At 44.4% G+C, this 23,039-nt stretch overlaps 1 protein-coding gene across 3 annotated transcripts in view; it reads left to right on the top strand.

The window, feature by feature from the left end:
• LOC117421886 (phosphofurin acidic cluster sorting protein 2-like) overlaps positions 1–22,580 on the top strand; it is a 78,181-nt gene extending 55,601 nt beyond the window's left edge. For 2 of the 3 annotated variants that reach the window (XM_058987285.1, XM_058987284.1), the window contains exons 10-25: positions 1,114–1,204; positions 2,268–2,342; positions 3,098–3,222; positions 3,912–4,044; positions 4,648–4,752; positions 5,431–5,537; positions 6,033–6,187; positions 6,652–6,762; positions 7,020–7,128; positions 8,812–8,838; positions 12,010–12,052; positions 12,571–12,613; positions 13,249–13,384; positions 13,784–14,016; positions 14,108–14,221; positions 16,165–22,580. In XM_058987285.1, the coding sequence (XP_058843268.1) occupies positions 1,114–1,204; positions 2,268–2,342; positions 3,098–3,222; positions 3,912–4,044; positions 4,648–4,752; positions 5,431–5,537; positions 6,033–6,187; positions 6,652–6,762; positions 7,020–7,128; positions 8,812–8,838; positions 12,010–12,052; positions 12,571–12,613; positions 13,249–13,384; positions 13,784–14,016; positions 14,108–14,221; positions 16,165–16,283 (1,726 nt within the window). In that variant the 3' untranslated portion in view covers positions 16,284–22,580. The remainder of the gene's footprint in view (positions 1–1,113; positions 1,205–2,267; positions 2,343–3,097; positions 3,223–3,911; positions 4,045–4,647; positions 4,753–5,430; positions 5,538–6,032; positions 6,188–6,651; positions 6,763–7,019; positions 7,129–8,811; positions 8,839–12,009; positions 12,053–12,570; positions 12,614–13,248; positions 13,385–13,783; positions 14,017–14,107; positions 14,222–16,164) is intronic. The other variant, XM_034928162.2, reaches the window with a different exon arrangement.
• Positions 22,581–23,039: the final 459 nt, after the last annotated feature.

Raw genomic sequence — 23,039 nt, 5'->3', positions numbered from 1 at the left:
CACACTCACAAACTCAAGTGAGCAGCGTCGTACACACACACACACACACACACACACACACACACACCACCCAAACTCAAGTGAGCAGCATCGTACACACACACACACACACCACCCAAACTCAAGTGAGCAGCATCGTACACACACACACACACACCCAAACTCAAGTGAGCAGCATCGTACACACACACACACACACACACACACACACACACACACACACCACCCGAACTCAAGTGAGCAGCATTGTACACACACACACACACACACCCACCCAAACTCAAGTGAGCAGCATCGTACACACACACACACACACACACACACCACCCGAACTCAAGTGAGCAGCATTGTACACACACACACACACACACCCACCCAAACTCAAGTGAGCAGCATCGTACACACACACACACACACACCCACACACACAGTGAGCAGCATCGTACAACACACACACCACCCAAACTCAAGTGAGCAGCATCGTACACACACACACACACACACACCCACACACACAGTGAGCAGCATCGTACAACACACACACCACCCAAACTCAAGTGAGCAGCATCGTACACACACACACACACACACACAAGTTTTTAAGTAGTTTGTTTCTCATTAACGTTCATCTTTCTTCTTTCAGAAACCGTAAAAGTTTATCTAGGACTGAGATAACACTTTCATGAAAGTATTGATTTATTGTCATTTATAAATAATTAAAAACCCAAGAACGAAACAAGCAGTGTTCTTGAAGAGCAGCATGGTATGGCTGTGCAATATCACAGCTATCTGAATCAAGGATTCTTCTTTAGATTCACTTTGTATCGTTTTCTGGTGACTTTATAACTCAGTAGTTTTTAAAGCACCTCTGTGCCCTCTTTGAGCTCCCAGACACGTCTTCTGTCAAACACCAGCGTGTAACCATTGTCCTGTCCTCCTGCAACACTGCCCCTAGTGGATGAAAGAAATACATCAGTGAGAAACATAACATGGAAGACATGTGTTTATTTTAGATTCCCTACAGTATGTGCGGAGTATTGCAGGGGACAGGTGAATGGCTACACTTCAGTTCAATTTGTGTGAATTATTTAAAGAGCCAGCCTTGTTTTCCAGGCCTTATTTCGAGGGTATGTCCCACTCCAGCTCCCAGACTGAGATCGGGAGCATCTACAGCATCCGGAGCCAACGCGAGCCCCCCAGTCCGGTGAGTGCGGAGCACCGGGCCCCAGGGCCACACGGGCAGGGATCCACCGGCTCACAAGCACCCCCCACCCCCGACACGGCTCTCTGTCCAGTCAGCCCTGCTCAAACGAGAAGAGGAGCCTGGTTATTAATATTATTAAAACGATTCCATTTGAAATTACACAGTTAGCGTGGTACAGCTTAGTTTACTGATTTGTGGGCTGCGTTGATTACCTGTAAATAGGCTCCATATCCAATCAAGTCTTGCTGGACAGAGTTTTATATACGCTGAGACATTAGAAACACAGTCAGGACTGTACATCTGCACTCAGTTGAATCCCTGCTTTGTCTATAGCTAGGTTTGTAACTTAAACAGCTGTTGTTTCTCCTTTTCAGCAAATTGAGTTAATTTACTTTCTGGAGTAAATGGTTTTGCCCCAATGTACCCACACTGAAAACATAGACAAACAATAGCAAGAAAAGATTGCATGGAATATAATTTTCATCTAGTATGAAAGCTTCCTCTGCATATTCTGTATGTTGATCATTAAGGAGGCTGTGTGGTCCAGTGGTTAAAGAAACAGGCTCAAATCCCTGGTCACTCACTGTGTGACTCCTGAGCAAGTCACTTAACCTCCTTGTGCTCCGTCTTTAGGGTGAGACGTTGCTGTAAGTGACTCTGCAGTTGATGCATAGTTCACACACTCTAGTCTCTGTAAGTCGCCTTGGATAAAGGCCTCTGCTAAATCAACAAATAATATGTGTACATATTCACTGGTATTACAAAATATTTCTTCAACTGACTGAAAAGGAATACCAAAAAGATGCTGCCCTTGTAAATGAATGCTTCTTGCAAAGAAATTATAAAATGAATCTATAATGACAAAGGAACTCGCACAGAAGTAAGAAGCGTTGCATTCTGTAACAACTAGATGAGTGTTTGCTGAGAGAATCGCTGAAGGCGTGTTTCAGAAACAGACACTGTGGCAGCATTTGCCCTTCACACCTGCATCCAGCTCTCAGGGGTAACCATAGAAACCTGTTGCTATGAGATATTATCTCCAGGGTCTCTGTTCTGTTCACAGATGGAAGCGCCCGACAAGTTGAAAAGCTCAGGAAGCAAGTTCCAAGTGGACGATGTGTCTGACACAGTCTCCTTCGTACGTATCCACCGCCTGCGCGCTGACTAATGTTTGTTTTATTTGTATGGTTCTGATTAAATTTAATTCTACACTCAGAGCAGGGGGCAGTCAGTCCTATTGCATCAAGTTTAACATTTTAATATACTTTGATTTAACCCACTAACACACATTTAAAAGAATCCTTCTTGTTTATGATTTCTAAGAGCTACATAACATTAATGAAATCGTGCTGAACTCTAATTAAAACAATTCCATTCAGAGTATAGAAACCAAGCTTTATCAGGTTAAACGCTAAGAGAAACAGACTCTTAAAGATAATAGACTTGTGAATTCCTCTTTCACTGAGCCCCAGTGCACAAGTTGTGACAATGTGGAAACTTCACCTGTCTGTTTGTGTTCCGTCACACGATGACTGAGGACTGCTCACCAGCATTGCTGTCATAAACCAGCCTCTGAATAATAGGTGTTAAATTAAGGCATACAGTCTGAATCCATGGTGGTTCCACTGCACAGGAGCAGTTTCTGAAACTGAACTGCATACAACTGTGAGACTAATTAGAGTTAACTGTTGCCCAATTGTCACTGATCCCTGTCTGTGTGTCTGTGTGTCTGTTTTTGTCTGTATGTCTGTGTGTGTGTGTGCATCTGTTTGTGTCTGTATGTCTGTCTGTTTGTCTGCCTGTGTCTGTCTGTCTTGTGTGTGTGTGTGTGTGTGTGTGTGTGTGTGTGTATGTGTCTTGTCTTTGCCTTCCTGTGCGTCTGTCTGTCTGTAGGAGCAGCCCGAGGCCATTACTCCCACGACAGAGCTGGAGCGAAACAACATGGATACCTTCCTTGAGAAACTGCCTCCCAGTGGGAAAATCACCAAGACAGAGTCCTTCTTCATCCCCTCCAACAGGTACCTGAACACACTGCAGGGTACCGCCACTGACTCTCATTAGCAATCTGGACACTGTGATATACACTGCAGGGTACCACCACTGACTCTCATTAGCAATCTGGACACTGTGATATACACTGCAGGGTACCGCCACTGACTCTCATTAGCAATCTGGACACTGTGATATACACTGCAGGGTACCGCCACTGACTCTCATTAGCAATCTGGACACTGTGATATACACTGCAGGGTACCACCACTGAGTATCATTAGCAATCTGGACACTGTGATATACACTGCAGGGTACCACCACTGAGTATCATTAGCAATCTGGACACTGATATACAGGCACTGTAATATACAGGACCCTGCCCACTTTCAGTATACAGGGACATCAAACCTGGAGTGTCAAAGACATGCCTGTCGTAGAGACCAAAGCACTAAATAGCTGTTTACTAGATATACCTGGAGGATGCATTGTATTAGGGGTGTGCAGATCCTCGTATCTGAGTCAGCTTGGTACTGATTGATACTTAATAATTGTCAACACCAATACTGTCAACGACACCAATATGAAGTGAAATAAAGGTCAACAGCAAAACCAAAATGTCATGCTAATGAGAGGAATGAAATGATGTGCTTTAACCTTTAATCAGAGAGCGCTGCGCTAGACCAATGAACCCTCTTCCTGTCTCTCTGCTCACCAGACCGGATTCAAAGCTGACAGGCCGGCGAGGCAGGAGCACCTCCCTCAAGGAGAGGCAGCCAATCAGACAGCAGAACGAAAGAGCAAACAGCCTGGACAACGAGCGCTCCCCCGACACCAGGTGTCACATGCAGGTGGGAGCAGTGAGTTGGGATCGTTATTGTTTTTACAGTGTTAGAATTGTCATTGTCCCCTGCGACTGGTGTATAGTGGGGCCGTCTGCACATGCACACACCCCTGATGCATAGAGAAGATGCTCTTCAGGTTGAAGTCCCTGCCAATGATGATATATGTTATATAGGCTAGATCAGTCAAAGTGTCTTTAATACAGTTAGAGCCAGCGCCATCTAGTGAACTGCTGACAATACACTGCTGTACACTACATGGTGCTGGTGTTTACTAATATAAAGACTTTTCTCTAATCTATCCTGTGTTACACATGTCTGTGGCAGTGCACCTAGAACTGAAGAGCAGCTCCTGAACTCACAGCCAAAGAACTTTAAAAAATAAGTTAATCTATCAGAACATTTGCAATAAGAGCGACATCAAATTATTACAAACACAGTAAGGGGACAGTTCATTTGCAACTGCTTATTCTTTCAATGAAAAACTCATCTTCTCATCCCTAGATTGCAACAGTCTGTACTCGGGGCGGTTCCCTGTAATGTAGCTTGTCTGTCTCCCTTTGAGCTGAGCAGTGTGTCTGCAGACTGAAACCCCGCTCTGTCTCCCCTCAGATCCCCAGGAAGACTGTGTACGACCAGCTCAACCACATCCTCATCTCTGACGAGCAGCTCCCTGACAGCATCCTCTTGATCAATACCTCCGACTGGCAGGGGCAGGTGAGTCCGGGCAGCGTAGGGACCTCCTGCAATGGATCAGCACGTCCAGCATCTAAAGCTTTTGTGGAAACTCTCACTAACACTTACATAGATGTAACAAAATAACCTTCCCTAATACAGGGATGGAAATAAGACTCCCATTGCATAGCACTTTGATCCAGTCCTGGTTTTGCTATGAGTTTAATAAGACACATCTGAGCTTGCTAGTTAGTTATACACTGTGGCTAATCAAGCATGTATTCAAATCTGGAACGGATGAAACTGCTATGCAATAGGTGTCTTATTTCCTTCTCTGCCAATACATTTTGCCATAACTTCATAGTTCTCACATTTTCCTTTATAAAATAACCAACGGCTGTTATTGGTTGCTATAGTTACATATACCGTAGAACAGAAGAGCAGCTCCTGACTCGTATAAAAAAACTGAAATATTGAAATGAATGAATTATCATGTGGTGAAATGTTGAGGGAGTTGAAAGGACAACTAAGAGAGAGGTGCAAACATCATATAGTTAAGGGAACAAAACAAGCCCATAAGAAAATGAAATGTAAAGCGCCTTTCTGTTTTTAACAAAGGTTTGAGTAGAGCGCTGAGAAGGGGGTGGTAATAGAAAGGAAGGTAGCAGGTGAGGGGCTGCATTGTGACTCGTGGCTCTGGCTCTCTCCCCTCCTCTCCAGTACCTATCGGAGGTCTTGCAGAATCAGCAGCTGCCCGTGGTCTGCACCTGCTCCAACGCAGACATCCAGGCTGCGTTCAACACCATCGTCTCACGCATCCAGAGATTGTGAGTCCCGCAGAGAGGGGGGTAGCGCCCGTGTCTGCGTGTGTGCAGGCTGGTGAGATGGAATGGAGTCTGAAATAACTCTGAATTTATAAATCACAAAGCCACTCCTTCAGAACAGCGGGTTTCAGAACATCCTTATTGTGCCCTAAGCGTCGTCTCGTGCACGCTTGACTACGAACACAAATTCTAATGGCATGGATTTGATTTCTTACTTGAAACATGATTTGTAAGAGGTTAACATGTCCAGTTGACCCTGTATCTTGTGGTATCAGTGTCATCTCTTGTGCATTGGGGGTGACGGATCCTTTTGCCCACCCCAAGTGCATGCAAGGAGACACTATTAAACCTTAAGAGATGGGGTCAACTGGACATATTAACTGATATAAGACGGGGTCGACCGGACATATTAACTGATACAAAGCATGTTTTCAAAAGTGTAACAACATTCTTTATTATCTTTTCTTTACCCTCTCTCTCCCCCGTCTCTCTCCCCAGCTGTAACTGTAACTCTCAGACGCCGATCCCCATTAAGATTGCTGTGGCCGGGGCTCAGAGTTACCTGAGCGCTGTCCTGCGCCTCTTTGTGGATCACCTGTCTCACAAGACCCCTAACTGGCTGGGCTACATGAGGTTCCTCGTCATTCCACTGGGTAAGAGTCCACTCTGATCACAAGACCCCTAACTGGCTGGGCTACATGAGGTTCCTCGTCATTCCACTGGGTAAGAGTCCACTCTGATCACAAGACATTGCAACAGGGGGTCCCAGCCCACTCCCCTGTGGAGACACTGCTGTGTGGATGCAAGGTCATGGGATCCGGAGCTCCCTGGTTGATATCCTGGACATGCAGAGTTAGAGGCACACAGGGAGCGCTGCATTGGCCTTAGGGACGAAAAGGCTGAACTCTCACCTTCAAATTTCTTCATACACTTTTCAGTGGGATTAATCTTATCATTGGCCACTTTGATTCTTTCCTTTTTTATTTTACAATATAAAGATTTTCTTAGTATGTAAACATAAAACAAATCCTAAGAGCTTTTGAAATGAAACGTTGGTTGTCACTTGTTTAATGATCTGCTCGATGGGAGTGTGATGGGGTTGCTCCCTGTGTTTCAGGCTCTCACCCCCTCTCCAAGTACCTGGGTACCATCGACTATCACTACAACAACCTGTTCCAGGACTCGGCCTGGAGAGACCTGTTCCACAAGCAGGAGGCGCCCGTCATAGGTGAGGGGCATTGAAACAATTACAAATGGGGATTTCTGTGCTGTGAATATATATAAACGGAGAATGAAAGAGAAAAAATATCTTTAAGCTGTCCCTTAAAAAAAAAAAAACTGCTTAAGTTATGACTGAGTGTACAGTTGTGGAAGAAGGAATGAAAGAAAGAAATAACAAATAAATCGTGGCTCTCTGTCTCCCCCCTGTGGTGAGCTGGGCACGGTGCACCAGATTGAGCGCTCTGGCTGTGTTTGTCTCTGTAGTGCCGGAATGCCCTGACCTGGTGTCTAGGATCACACAGTACATGGTGGGAGCGAATGGAGCGCACCAGCTTCCCATTGCAGAGGCCATGCTGACCTACAAGCAGAAGAGGTGAGCTGCTCTCGTCTCTAGCAGGGTTGCAACATGGAACTCACAGGCCAGTGCCAAAAGTCACAAGAGATGCAATCGAAAAAACATAGAACAGAATTAGCTTGAGTTAGACAGAAGAACAGCCATACCTGCAATGTGTAAATATCGCTCACTTGATTAATTTATTATGTAGATCCTTGATGTGTAATATATATATGTGTGTGTGTGTGTGTCTGTATATTTGTTTTTTTGCTGGTTAAAAAACACAGGTTCAGTTTTAGTTCCACACATACTCAGTTAAGGAAATCAGGTTATTTTTAATACAACATCACAAAACATCCATCTTAAAAAAACAACAAAAAACAACCCTTTTTACTTATTTTTACAAAATGGATCCTGATCAATTTCACTGAAGATATCTGTCATGTAAATAACCAAAAGAAGGGTTTTGGGGTTTTTTTTTTTTTTTTACAATTTCCAGGTAGAATCTGGTTTTAAAAACTCAATTTCGAGGATAGAAAACAGGCTTTATCTGGTTTAAGCTCAAGACCAGCACCCCTAGCTGTATAGATGAATGTTTTTAACATACTGTATGCTACTCTGTTATTCTCCTTTCTTGTACCTTATAGTACTTACTGTAAAACGCACATCACAGACACTCCTATGGCAGTGCCAAGGATCTGCCTGATCTGTGTTATTTTGAATGAAATCAAGTTCTGAATATTGTGTGACTGTTGTTTTAGATGCAGTAAAAGTTGCAAAAGCAGCAGGTTGAAGATGCAGAGTGTTCCATGTGTGAATGCGGCTGCTTCTTTTGCAGTAGCACCCTTGAGTTTATATTTCTGCTCTGTAGTTTAAGACATGTCTGTTCTGGGTGCCTCAGATTTGAAACAGTCCTTGGATTCCTTTTCCAGTTTCCAGTTTGATTTCTGGATTTGTTTTGACTGCTCCCTTTCCTCTTCATGGTGTTTTCAGTCATTCTGAGGGGTTCACATTGCGATCACCCCAGGACTGTGTTATTATTCTTTGAGAAGTCTGTGTTCAAACATTTCATCTGAGTTCAGGAGCTGCTCTAGTTGTCTGCTGTAGACATGTGGAACCGAAGCGAGGTCAGTAAGGGCCTCCCCCCGGTGATCTGCACTTTGCATCCATGAGCTTTGCTGGCAGTGCACTGCCGTGCAGTAGATGGTGCTGTTGCTTACTAATATAAAGCCTCTTGGATAATCTAGCCTACATTGCATGTTTCTATGGCAGACATCTAAAACTAAAGAGCCGCTCCTGAAGTCCTAGTCAAAGCACCTTCAACGGTGAGTTTTTATCAAACAATAAAAACCAGTATTTGCATAACTCTCAGTGATGACAAACATCAAGTCTTATAAGAAATCACCCTGTGGCTCTTAAGTGTTTGTCTGGATTCCTATCCTATCAACGGATTACATGTGATGTGAAAAGGTAAGGGGACAGTTCAGATGAATAAATAGAGCTAAGAGAAAGAACATGTGCAGCTCCTTCCTATGCACATCCTCTGTCTGTCTGTCCAGGTACCATGTAATTGAATGCAGAGCCCTCCTGAACCGCTGCATCACTCCTACTGCGAGCAGCGTGTCCTGCTAGGTGTGGTTTAACATGTCTGTTTGTAACATGTCTGTTTTTAACATGTCTGTTTTCTGTTGTTTTTTTGTTTTTTTGTCGCTTTCTTTAAAGGAAAAAGAATTTTGATTTTGCTGTAAGGTATTGTTGTCTGCTTGAGTCTTTGTTATTTCTTTTCATTTCTTTTTTTGTATTGATGTCTTGGTTCGTTCCTGCACTCTCTTTACTGTTTCAACACCACTGGAGAATTCTGTGTATAAAATGAGAATCCTACACTGGCTCCTACACACAGAACACCTAGCCACTTCAAACTGGGGGAAACAGATACATTTATATATATATATATATACTGTGTGTATATGTGTGTATGTGTATATGTGTATATATATATATATATATATATATATATATATATATATATATATATATATATATATATATATATTTCTCAAAGCTTCAGAAATGCTGGTGGTGGTGGAATGAGTGTTTTCTATTTAAAATAATAGTATTCTAATAAAAATAGAATGGAATGGAAAGTCAAATGACAAGGAAGACTGCTGTTGAAAAGCAAGATTAATGAAAAGGGTATGTTGTATTGTGGATTTTTTTTTAAATAAATGACTGGATGTTGTTGTCCACAGGGGTGTAAATATCCCTGGGAAGAGGGTATAGTGGGAGTTTCTTGTGTATGTGTCAGTTTTACATTTGTGGCTGGATCTTGAGAAATAAGAATGAACCTTGGAGTGGACGTTCTTTAGCTGAAGTTACTGAGTGGGATCAGGATCTAGTTTACTGCTTGGTTTCAGGATCTAGTTTACTGTTTCAGGATCTAGTTTACTGCTTGGTTTCAGGATCTAGTTTACTGCTTGGTTTCAGGATCTAGTTTACTGTTTCAGGATCTAGTTTCCTGTTTGGTTTCAGGATCTAGTTTACTGTTTCAGGATCTAGTTTACTGCTTGGTTTCAGGATCTAGTTTACTGCTTGGTTTCGGGATCTAGTTTACTACTTGGTTTCAGGATCTAGTTTACTGTTTCAGGATCTAGTTTACTGCATGGTTTCAGGATCTACTTTCCTGCTTGGTTTCAGGATCTAGTTTACTGCTTGGTTTCAGGATCTAGTTTACTGTTTCAGGATCTAGTTTACTGCTTGGTTTCAGGATCTAGTTTACTGCTTGGTTTCAGGATCTAGTTTACTGTTTCAGGATCTAGTTTCCTGTTTGGTTTCAGGATCTAGTTTACTGTTTCGGGATCTAGTTTACTGCTTGGTTTCGGGATCTAGTTTACTGCTTGGTTTCGGGATCTAGTTTACTACTTGGTTTCAGGATCTAGTTTACTGTTTCAGGATCTAGTTTACTGCATGGTTTCAGGATCTACTTTCCTGCTTGGTTTCAGGATCTAGTTTACTGCTTGGTTTCAGGATCTAGTTTACTGTTTCAGGATCTAGTTTACTGCTTGGTTTCAGGATCTAGTTTACTGCTTGGTTTCAGGATCTAGTTTACTGTTTCAGGATCTAGTTTCCTGTTTGGTTTCAGGATCTAGTTTACTGTTTCAGGATCTAGTTTACTGCTTGGTTTCGGGATCTAGTTTACTGCTTGGTTTCGGGATCTAGTTTACTACTTGGTTTCAGGATCTAGTTTACTGTTTCAGGATCTAGTTTACTGCATGGTTTCAGGATCTAGTTTCCTGCTTGTTTTCATGATCTAGTTTACTGTTTCAGGATCTAGTTTCCTGTTTGGTTTCAGGATCTAGTTTACTGTTTCAGGATCTAGTTTACTGCTTGGTTTCAGGATCTAGTTTACTGCTTTGGTTTCAGGATCTGGGGGGTTGGTGCTGGGGTTAGGATTGGGGTTAGGGGTGGGTAAGATTGTCAGAACCTGGAATGCTGCTGCTCCTGAGCTCCTCCTCCTACCTGCCTTGTTGCTATGGGTTCCAGTCTCAGCTTCTTGCTGCTTGGTTGCTGAGGAAGCAGCTCAGGGGCTCTGCAGGTTGTGTCTGTACATGCATGTTGAGCTGTGTGATGCCGAGGCTCCAGTCGAATTCTGTCCTTTTACCTGTGAACCCTTCTCCCTCCAAACTGCGGCAAAATAATCTTCATTGTCATTTGCATTCGGGCTGTCCCGTCCAGCGATAGTATTGGGACAGATGCATAGAAGTACAGGGGGCTCACCCAGTGAAGGCACCACCGCGTGAATGCAGGGTGAGTCATGCAATCAGGGGCTTGCTGGCTCCAATCCTGGGTGTGCTGATTTGCTGATCTTGGCGGGGGGGCACTATTAGCCTGTCCAGATGCGTATTCCGTATTTGTATAACAAGTGTTGAGAGATTTAGCATCACATAACTTTAATACTCGGGGGTCCTCCTGAGTGATCTAATATTGGAAGCGTTCATCCAATCAAATCGACTGTTCCAAAATTCTGCTGCGTTGCTAAGCAGGTGCAGATCCTGATCCAAAGAAAGCAGTTCTGTAAATACAGGTTTAAACCCTTACAAACATTGTGCTTGTTATATAAACAGAATGCTCCATGAATAGCCATGTGCTGTTTATTTCAGGAAGGATGATCATGGCTGTAAACAGCGGCCCTTGTCTGGGTTATTGGGCGCCCCTCATTCAGGGATTAACTCCAGAACTATTTGAATGTTCACTGCGCATCCTCTATTTATTCATCTGTCCCAATACTTGTTGGAGGGAGAGCCAAACAATTATTAATAGGATACCTATAAACAATATTTTAATTGGGACCCTTTCCTTTGCATTTTCATATGGTTGCAAGCATTCAGATCAGTTCTGAGTTCTGCTGCTGCAATAGTAACCCATGTTATTCCTTTGTGTCCTCCTGGTGTGTGTGTCTTCAGAGGGCAGATTTCTGTCCACATCTACTGTTGATGTTGGTCATTGGGATCTTCTTAATGAGGCTGCTCTAAACTAAAGGCATGCTTGTTTGTAGCTGGCTGTCCTGCTTGTTGTGGGTTGACCATGTGTCTTTGTTTCCTGGTTCCAGAGATAAAATGCAAGATTAGGATTGTTTAACCATGTGGGTCCTGCCTGCTCTAAGAAGGCTAATGGAGTTGAAGGGTCACAGTCTCACATGATTTCTCAGGGATCAGGAAGCAAGAGCCATGGAGAGAAATATGAACGGTGGGGGGGTTTGGAGCAACAGAACTCGGAATCCGTTCCGAATGAATGTAAACACCATAACCCAGTGAATGAAACCCGGGTACCCACCGCACATCCTGGCACTTTGGGAGGGGTTTGGCAGTTTTTTTTTTTTAAGAATCTGAGGGCTGATTGTTTGTTTTGTTTTGTTTTTCTCAGCCTTGATGAAGATTCCTGTCAGAAGTTTATCCCGTTCATTGGTGTAAGTATCGCTCTTCAGTCACACAGCTGACGAAGGCATTAGCTAAAACGTGTGTCTGTTTAACCTTCATGTTTGTGATATCTGGGATTGTGAGAATGAATGCAGGTGTTGGGAGGATGGCACTGTGTTTGATATCCTACCCTGTCCTGCTCATGATTCTCTGTACTCTGCAGTGTTGGGAGGATGGCTCTGTGTTTGATATCCTACCCTGTCCTGCTCATGATTCTCAATACTCTGCAGTGTTGGGAGGATGGCTCTGTGTTTGATATCCTTCCCTGTCCTGCTCATGATTCTCAATACTCTGCAGTGTTGGGAGGATGGCTCTGTGTTTGATATCCTCCCCTGTCCTGTCCTGCTCATGATTCTCTGTACTCTGCAGTGTTGGGAGGATGGCTCTGTGTTTGATATCCTCCCCTGTCCTGCTCATGATTCTCTTTACTCTGCAGTGTTGGGAGGATGGCTCTGTGTTTGATATCCTCCCCTCCCCTGCCCTGCTCATGATTCTCTGTACTCTGCAGGTGGTGAACGTGGGGATTGTGGAGCAGTCATCTGCAACGTCAGGTCAGAACTTCCTTTCCCAAACCCTCTCTGATTCACGAGGGCTCTGAACATGTCCTTTACTTACTTTAAAACTCCTAGACTAGGACTTCTAGAGTGAACAGGACACTCCCTGGAACCGTCTTAAAAAAAACAAACATATAGGCTATTCTTGATATTGGACCAGGCTTCCACGTAATTCAAATTCTCAGCGTACAACCCCTTGCTGGTAAACAAAAATCCTAATGGAAAAATTGAAACCCCCTCAACTTTGAGTTAAACAAGTCAGTTCTGTGTTATTCTCCTGATAAGCACCGCTAGCCTGTCTGAAATTAATGAAACCAAAAGCCAGGCCTTAACATTTTCTCTCGCGTGACAATAAAGAACAAGTTCTGTTGGTATTAGTATCTTGTAAATGTTTTCTTTAAACACTGCGTTCTTTTGTGCGACATGTTTCTAGGTCTCTTTCAGAAAGTGCTGTCTCTATCATCCTTTTGTACAAGACCTTCAGCTGCAAAGAGACAGCCCTGCAACACGTGTAACAGCACAGTCTAAACCAGGGATCCATCAGCAATACCATCGCAGACTAAACAAGTTATTGGAGCTCAGGATTCATTGAAGAGCTCCATGCTAATAATACCACCCCTCCCTCCCTCCAGGTGACTCGGACGATGCAGCCCCAGTGGGGTCCATGCTGCTCTCCTCCACCCCCCCTCAGGTGTCTCCTGTGCTGAAGGAGGCCTTGCCCACCCCACCCTCCTCTCCCTCCGTCACCACTGGCTTCTACTCCTACAGGTACTGACAGTGGGCTGGGGGGGGGGGGGGTCTTTATAGTTCCAAATAACGTTCTTGTCCAGTCCAGATGAAAATGCTGGTCTTGGAAACAGCTGCAAAAACTGATTTAGCAGCCAAAGTGTTATTTTCTGCAGAGATGTTTGACCGTGGAAAGGAAGGGTAGTGTAGTGCTGTATGCCGTTACGTGAATCACACCCTTTGTTTGAGTTGTAATCTCCAGCCTTATAAATGAGGTAGCGTTTTAAAGCAGATTATTAGCTCTGCTGTACTGAAGGATCATCACAGGTCTCTTTCTTTATTACACTTACAATCGCTCAGAGGCTACAATATTGAGCTTTTTATATAACTGCCTGCCATCTTACATACAGACTTCCCTGTGTCTGTGTGCTTTCCCTACAGTACCCCAGGCGGTGGCCAGGGGGAGCTCATGGGTCTGCAGGTGGATTACTGGGTGTCCCTGCAGACAGGTGAGAAAAAGAGGGACTTGGAAAAGAAGGACTCCTCCTCCAAGAACTCTCTGAAGTGCACCTTCCGCTCGCTGCAGGTCAGCCGCCTGCCCCTCTCGGGGAGTGACGCCTCCCCCCAGCCCACCATGAACATGACTGTCGTCACCAAGGAGAAGAACAAGAAGGGTGAGCTCTCCTCCTGCCCCACAGAAGCTCATAATGTACCAGCTTTCTTAAACAGGGTTTGAAACAGCTTTTGTCCTCGTCTATCTTCTAGTGATGTTTCTGCCAAAGAAAACAAAGGACAAAGAAGTAGAGTCCAAGAGCCAGGTCATTGAGGGCATCAGCAGACTGATCTGCACTGCGAAGCACCAACAGACCATGCTGCGAGGTGAGTGTGCTGCAATACACACACACACACACACACACACACACACACACACACACACCCCACACACACACACACACAGACTGATCTGCACTGCGAAGCACCAACAGACCATGCTGCGAGGTGAGTGTGCTGCAATACACACACACACACACACACACACACACACCACTCACACACACAGACTGATGTGCACTGCGAAGCACCAACAGACCATGCTGCGAGGTGAGTGCACTGCAATACACACACACACACACCCCCCCCCCACACACACACACACACAGACTGATCTGCACTGCTAAGCACCAACAGACCATGCTGCGAGGTGAGTGTGCTGCAATACACACACACACACACACACACACAGACTGATCTGCACTGCCAAGCACCAACAGACCATGCTGCGAGATGAGGGCACTGCAATACACACACACACACACACACACACAGACTGACTGATCTGCACTGCCAAGCACCAACAGACCATGCTGCGAGGTGAGGGCACTGCAATACACACACACACACACACCCCACACACACAGACGCGCACACGCATACACAGGCACGCACAGACACACACAGACAGGCACACACAGATACACAGACACACACACAGACTAGCTATATGCGCATCCTTGACTGTCGTCCTGTGCATTGACGTGGCAAGGTTCTAAAGTTAAACAGCGCTTTGTGCTTTAGTAGTTCATGGGTACGGTCTTCATTGTGTGATTTCTAATAAGTTAATGGGTCACGTGCAGGGACTTCCTTACAGCACATACCACTGTGCACAGTTTGAGCAGCCGAAGCCCACACTGCAGGGGGTGACATAGCTATTGCATAGCTTGCTCTTATTGTATTACTTGTATTGTAACACTTGAAATGTATTTGCTTACGATTGTAAGTCGCCCTGGATAAGGGCGTCTGCTAAGAAATAAATAATAATAATAATAATAGCTAATAACACACACTGTATTCAATGAGATTGAGAGATAGCAGCACTTTTTTATTTTAAATGCTAATTCATGGGTGTTTTTGTGGGTTATAATACATTAATACTTGTGTCGGGTGTCTCATTGTAAGTTTTACTTTATTTATTTTTTATTTTTTTATTATTTATTTATTTCTTAGCAGACGCCCTTATCCAGGGCGACTTACAATTGTTACAAGATATCACATTATACAGACATCACATTATTTTTACTGGAGCATTTAGGTAAAGTACCTTGCTCAAGGGTACAACAGCAGTGTCCCCCACTGGGGATTGAACCCACAACCCTCCGGTCAAGAGTCCAGAGCCCTAACCACTACTCCACACTGCTGCCCACACTGCTTGTGGAACTCTTGCGCCCAGACTGCACAAGATCTGTTCTACAATATTTGACGCCCGAATAGCGCTGAACGAAACCATGATTCAGATGGAGCTCTCCACAGAAATCAGGTGCTGGCAATCAGGAGAGGGTCCCTGCTGTCGATCGGGCTGATTTACCATTCAAAGTGAAGAAACTGCTGCTTGGGTTTGTGATGATCGCTGCTTTTCTTACACTGGAGAGCAGGTATCCACACAAACCCAGGCAGCTGTTTCACTTGGAATGATAAGTCAGCCCAAATAATGGAATAATCACCTCATGCAGCACTACAGCCTGAACACAACATGTTAACTTATATTAAGCCGTAGTGCCTGTTGATGAAGGTCTGTCCACAGTGGGTCAGCTACCAGACAGTACACCTTCACCAAGAGGGCACTATCACCGTTATTGTAGAAAATGATTTTACCCTTTAAAAAAAAATCGAATAAACTTGTGTGTGTATATAGATAACAGTTGCAGCCTGGAGCTCTTAGATCTATGGTTTGTTAAGCCAGTTAGAGCAGGTTTTGAGCAGTGTTGTGCCACAGCCCTGGTTCTCCGAAGCCCTGCAGGCTCACGTTGTCTCCTGTCTCCCCGCAGTGCTGATAGACGGAGTCGAGTGGAACGATGTCAAGTTTTTCCAGCTGGCAGCTCAGTGGTCGTCCCATGTCAAACACTTCCCCATCGGCATCTTCGGACACTCCAAAGCCACCTACTAACTGAGGGGGAACCTCCCCCACCCCACACCCCCCTCCTGGAGCCACTCTCAGCTGTGTGCCAAGATTCAACCCGACCGACCGACAACCTGCCTCCCTCCTACCCTCCCTCCCCCATCTCCCCTCCCCTCTCCTCCCTCCATCCTGACCGACAACCCGTCTTCCTCCCCTCCCCCCTCCCTCCCCCATCTCCCCTCCCCTCACCCATCTCCCCTCCCTCACCTTCCCTCCCCCCCTCCCTCTCTCCTGACCGACGGACTCCCTCCCCCATCTCCCCTCCCCTCCCTCCCTCCTTCCTGACCGACAACCCGCCTCCCTCCCGCCCTCTCTCCTGACCGACGGCCTCCCTCCCTCACCTCACCTCCCCTTCCCTCCCTCAGCTCCCCTCCCTCCCTCCTTCCTGACCGACGACCTCCCTCCCTCCCTCCCTCACCTCCCCTCCCCTTCCCTTCCTCCTTCCTGACCGACAACCCGCCTCCCTCCCGCCCTCTCTCCTGACCGACGGCCTCCCTCCCTCACCTCACCTCCCCTTCCCTCCCTCAGCTCCCCTCCCTCCCTCCTTCCTGACTGACAACCCGCCTCCCTCCCTCCCTCCTTCCTGACCGACGACCTCCCTCCCTCCCTCCCTCACCTCCCTCCCTCCCTCCCTCACCTCCCCTCCCCTTCCTCCTTCCTGACCGACGGCCCGCCTCACTCCTGGCCTACCTGGCTGCGTTTCCGATTTTAAGGAAATGGGGCTGTCAAAATTTCAATTTGACTTTTTGTATACATTTGACAACCTTTGACTAATTTTAAACCATTGACTAAAAAACAACAACTCCCTAACAGTAACAAAAGTAGGACCCATGCAAACCTACTGTTTCATCTGAAGAGTGCAATAACTTGTAAATACAGCGAAATCTGAACTAACCGCTGGTCGTCAAGGAGCATCTGTGGTTGCCATGGCTGCTTATTCCCTGTACCACTGTGTCAGTCTTCACCTGTTCAGTAGGAGCAGCTGATCCCTTAGTTTGGAAGGCCGAAAAGACCTTTTACTGCATGAAAATGGATAAGACGACAAGGCATTAAAAGGGATGCATTACGATAAACAGGGTTATTTAACTCTAGGGGGGAAAAGAATATTTATTTTGTACTAATTTTCTGTTCATTTATGATGCCAGGTCTGTCCTTTTTGTTTGTTCTTTGTCTAAAGTGTTCCCTTTCTCATCCTTTGCCATGAGAATCGTGGTTATGTGATCCTGTAGGGGCTTCTCCCCTGCCACTTTATAGGTGGAGAGTAACCACTGGTCTGCTGTTTTAATTGGTTCAGTGTAAGCACACAGTTGCCTAGCGAGGAACAGAGATGAGCATTTTACCAGCCACACAGTCACTTCTTTACTCCAGCCAGGCCCATGCAAACTTTTAGAAATACTTCAAGGGACTAAATAAATTCAGCATTGGAGACATGGAGAAAGACCTCTGGTCAAAACGTTTGTCATTGAATATTTTTTTTTAGTATTTCAAAATGCAGCACTATTGAGTGGTTGATAGTTATGGATGATACCATACATACTTTACTTCAGTGACAACGAGCATAGTGGGAAAATGTTCCGTTGTCAAACACAGTGGCAGCAGTGTGCCTTGATTTTGATTCGAAATAGGGGTGGGCAGAATGGGCTTGTCGGTTTTTAAACACTTTACCAGCTCAGACAGTTTAACTCTTAAAAGGCTGCACTGCTGGAATTCCTATATAAGATATGTAAAAAAGGTGCCATATACGTGGTCTATAGGGCTTCAGTACCTGGTACAATGGCACTAGACTCGAAAATAAAACTGGTATTGCTAATCTTGTAGTCAGGCCTGCACATTTATCTAGAATGTGTTTCTGCAATATCTAATCTCCTGTTTCTGTTGCATGAAAACAAGCATAAAAACTACAACTCCCATCAAACAAAAGGGTAACTGAGATGGTTTCCTCTTCCTGCTGCGAATCACAATTCATGTCGCATTGTTCACATAAACCAGGTCTTTTGAAGCAGAGATTCAAAAGCATAACGATGGCAGTTGTCTGTAAGCAGTTACAAGCCAAGAACCTCCTAGTACTTTAACTACAGGTTTCGGGTTCCTGTACTAACCACTGTGCTCCCCTTCCTCTTCTCAATTCACAACCCCGTTAAAATGGAATCTGGAGTTTTCCAGACCGCATGGAGACAGGCACATCTGTCCTTGCAAGCAGCTGGCTCAGTCTCAGTCTGTCTCATCTGAATTCAGTGATAACGTGATTAAAGGATAACCACACTCAATGCAACCATTTGCTAGAAGTTAATTTTACACACAAGCAGGGATTCGGAACAAGATCGCAAACGTGCACGTCCTGTGCAGCTAATCAATATTCATTGATCAGCTTCTCAATTCTGCCTACAAAAAAAGCATTTTGTTCAGACAGGAAAGACTAAACTTAACAAGTTAGCTGTGAATACACAGTCGACGTGTCCCGTCCCAGTTTTCATTCATCCCAGTTGACCGTGCATTTCCCTTGCCTGCTCTTTAAAATAGCTGTGTGTCGCCGTGATAAAAACAGAACTTTCACTCCATTTCCAATAAAATGACATTACAAATAAAATGGATTAGTCTCTCAAATCCACGTTTCCCTGCTGTGGAATAGTCTGCATTTCAAGCTTACATTTACTAAACATGTTGAATCATTTCAATCTCAGAAGCCTGGATATAATGGGGATGAATAATGATGTTTTAAAAGTGAAGAAGTTTGTATGCAAGAAGTCTAAAATGTTTACTTGAAGGAGCTGTAGCACTGTTTTAATAAAACAATTAGAATTTACAATTTAACATAACAAGTCATTCTATGGCAAAAGGTGTCATAGTCTTTGGAACAGCACAGGGCATCTTCAATTATAAAGGGACAAAAAAAAAAAAAAATAATAAACTCCAAGCCTTTTATATGAATTGTAATTTATAGCTTTTATATTGTTAATTTTTGCCAAATGTACTGTACCACTGGTGTCCAGCTTTGGGGTGAAAGGGACACTTTGGAGGGAAATCAGTGTAATATTGAATTGATCTTGTTTTAAGTGTGTTGATGTTCATGTATCTTTGTTTTGTCTGCTCTGAGAGGTTGTGGGTGCTCTGCAGAGCAGCTCGGAGTTCTACATTTTAAAGGGGGGCCACATCCAGCAAGGCGATGGGGAAACAGCAAGAAGCTTCAAATGGCATCTTAGTTATTTTGTCCTCTTCCCCTTAGCTTCGAGTTTTATTGATTTATTATATTGTTGTTTTTTTTGTATGACCTGGGAAGGTGCTTCAAACTGTTTTTAAAAGCCCAGCTCCTTATCAGAGTTGCTGGAACTTCTAATTTCTCTTAATTCTATCTCCATGAGAACAGTTATATACTGATTGCTATTTTGAAGTGTCCAAGAGTTGCACTGTTCAGTTTAAATATAATGCTGATTTAAGAATTCTGCCCTTGCAGAAGGAATCTTGGCAAAAATAAAAAACAAGGGACATAAACCAGGTTTCTGAAAAGAAATCCTGTTTGAACTGAACAGTGCCATTTTCTGGCCATATAAAAACAACAATCGCTCTATAAATGCCCAAACTTTTCAGTGTTTGATGCAGTTCCCCCTTAATCCTGCAGATTCCTTATTCCTGCTCAGGAACCTAAGTTACCAATAAAAAACCTGAAACTGTGTTCCCTTGTGCAGTGTGACGGCACTAGCTCCTGATGGAGCTGCAGCGTGACTGCACTAGCCCCTGATGGAGCTGCAGTGTGACTGCACTAGCCCCTGATGGAGCTGCAGTGTGACTGCACTAGTCCCTGATGGAGCTGCAGTGTGACTGCACTAGCCTCTGATGCAGCTGCAGTGTGACTGCACTAGCCCCTGATGGAGCTGGAGTGTGACTGCACTAGCCCCTGATGGAGTTGCAGTGTGACTGCACTAGTCCCTGATGGAGCTGCAGTGTGACTGCACTAGCCCCTGATGGAGCTGCAGTGTGACTGCACTAGCCCCTGATGGAGCTGCAGTGTGACTGCACTAGCCCCTGATGGAGCTGCAGTGTGACTGCACTAGCCCCTGATGGAGTTGCAGTGTGACTGCACTAGTCCCTGATGGAGCTGCAGTGTGACTGCACTAGCCCCTGATGGAGCTGCAGTGTGACTGCACTAGCCCCTGATGGAGCTGCAGTTTGACTGCACTAGCCCCTGATGGAGTTGCAGTGTGACTGCACTAGCCCCTGATGGAGCTGCAGTGTGACTGCACTAGCCTCTGATGCAGCTGCAGTGTGACTGCACTAGCCTCTGATGCAGCTGCAGTGTGACTGCACTAGCCCCTGATGGAGCTGGAGTGTGACTGCACTAGCCCCTGATGGAGTTGCAGTGTGACTGCACTAGCCCCTGATGGAGATGCCTTGTAGAAGTTTAGAACTCCTTTAGCTCTATAAATACTGTATATATTGTATAGTTAGTGTTTTGTTACAAGCTGTGCTGTTCTTTTTTGTTGTTTAATTAGCATTAACTTGTTTACTGCACTTTCATTAAGAAAGCCTGGGAAAGCTGTGTGGCGGTTCACTGTGATTTGTATCATTTTAAAAGGCCTGGTCAGTACACAAAGAGCACACTCTCACCCCACTTGTGTTAAAGGAAGAAAAGCTGCCAGTTACAAAACCGATGCAGAGAAAGTCTTGGAAGTCATTTTAAGGCCTCTAAAATCAAGTTTATACAGCCACCATAGCTGTAATTCAGAACGGTTATGGCAGTGCTGTCATCATTATGTAACATTGTTTCTTTCAGAAGTGCAAGAAACCGCTTTCATATACAGTAGCTATTGATGTTCTAAATTGCTTCTTAAATCCTAACAAAAAAACAGGTTGCTAACGTTCAAGCACATTGGTATCTAGCATTATTATTAATAATTTTTGCTAATACTGAAAATGATACAAGACATAATGTACACCACTTTGTACATAATAGGGTTGTAATTCCATCAAGGGAGTTCAGTGTAATGATAAACCACGAGGGTGAAACCCCAGACAGTATGTGTGTGTACAGGTGTATTTGCTAAAATACATGGTAACAGAATACACTGACACATTTTTGTCTCTTTACTGGGTGAATTAAATTTGTTCACAGCAGCAAGTGCGTCCAACAGAACTTGAATTAGTCTGGCTTTGCTGAATTCTCTGAGGTTACACAATAATGCAGCTCGTTTCTTTTTTTAAAATTTTTTTTTAACTTGCATTATTGGTACTGTGCAACGCGATTTACTTTGAAAAGTTGACGTCAAGAGAACTAAACATTTACAGCGTCGTTAACTACGGCTTGACCAGGGAAAGAACGATAAGACTGACCTTTGAACCCTGTGGCTTATAGAAAAACAGCAAGGGCTGTCACATTGAGGCACCACTTATTCATATAGTCAGCACTGACCTACAGTAGCAGAAGAGGTGTAAGACTGGATCCACCCACACCCAGCCGGGATAAGACACCTCTGAACTTTATTGGAGCATTTTACAGCGCTGGGGGATCCCTGGATTGCGTCAACCACCAATCAATGGTTATCCTCAGATTCCCCCTAGAATCTGTGGCTGATGCAATTCCCGGCTCCAGTAACACCCAGCACTATCTTATCCAGGTGGATTCTAGTCTGACCCCTTTAGTCTTGAAGGTGGAATAGCTGTGTAATGTGGAGTGCAAAGGGCAGCCCTCACGATAATAATGTTGTCAGTTTTGAGAAACCTCCTACACCAGTTAGGTACAGTCTATGGTCCTCTTTGCAAGCCTGAAACCTGGAACCTAATCACTTCCTGTGCTGTAGGCCACATGGTCTGATTGCCGCTAGAGCTTTGGGAGACTGACCTACAGCACAGGAAGTGATTAGTTACCAGGAAGCAGCAGCAGCTAATCTATGGTGGTTGTGTTTTCTATTTTTACTTTGATGCAGAAATGCAATAAAACCAAATGAAATTCAGTAGGGGACCAGTGATGTTGCCGGTGCTAATAATGAGGTACTGAAAGACCACTGATTTTGAACCTTGGTTAGCACTCTCTAAGCCAGCTATCAGTGCACTGAATCATCTAGGCATGCATGAAGGGACTCTGCCTCTGTGTGTGTGAGAGCATGTGGCGTTTCATTCTGACTGTATTCCTCTGTTTTTCCATTCTTTATGTCTTAATATGAAGGTTGACAAACTGATCTGTAAATAGAAGATTTGGAACCATGTGCCTCTCTGTAACCTGTGGACATGACCACTGTTTTCTGGTACTAAAAAGAACACTAATAAAAAAAAATGTAAAAATCAAGACTCTGAGCCTGGTGTCTCCAGTTCATGCTTCAAAGACCCTTCTGTCTATTTTAATAATGTACGCCTGTTTTCACAGAGCCCGATTAGCACAAATTGCGGACTACCTTACCTAAGGTAGTGTAACGTTAGGTAGTGCAATACAAATGCTAATCACTAATACAAAGAGAGACCTAAGTAGACCAGACTCAATAATAAACAACACAACAATTCTACATCCAAGCAATAGCAATAAAAACACACGTATACATACAATACACAAATACATTAAAAGATACAGATACTTCTATTTAAACTACATTCCCACTAAAACAAGTTCACCTGAAACGCAGATTACACTGAACAGCAGTTTTAAACCCGGAGAGGCTTGACAATGACACAATGGAAACCGGAAGGGCATTCCAGTCCCCCAAGACTGTGCCAAAGAAAGAATAACGACACAACTGAAGAGACAAGGACTGATGGTCA

This window comes from Acipenser ruthenus, chromosome 15, assembly GCF_902713425.1.
Source record: "Acipenser ruthenus chromosome 15, fAciRut3.2 maternal haplotype, whole genome shotgun sequence".
Taxonomy (NCBI): Eukaryota; Metazoa; Chordata; class Actinopteri; order Acipenseriformes; family Acipenseridae; genus Acipenser; species Acipenser ruthenus.
Note: the sequence above shows the minus strand (reverse complement) of the source record. Positions and strands in the feature narration are given on the sequence as shown.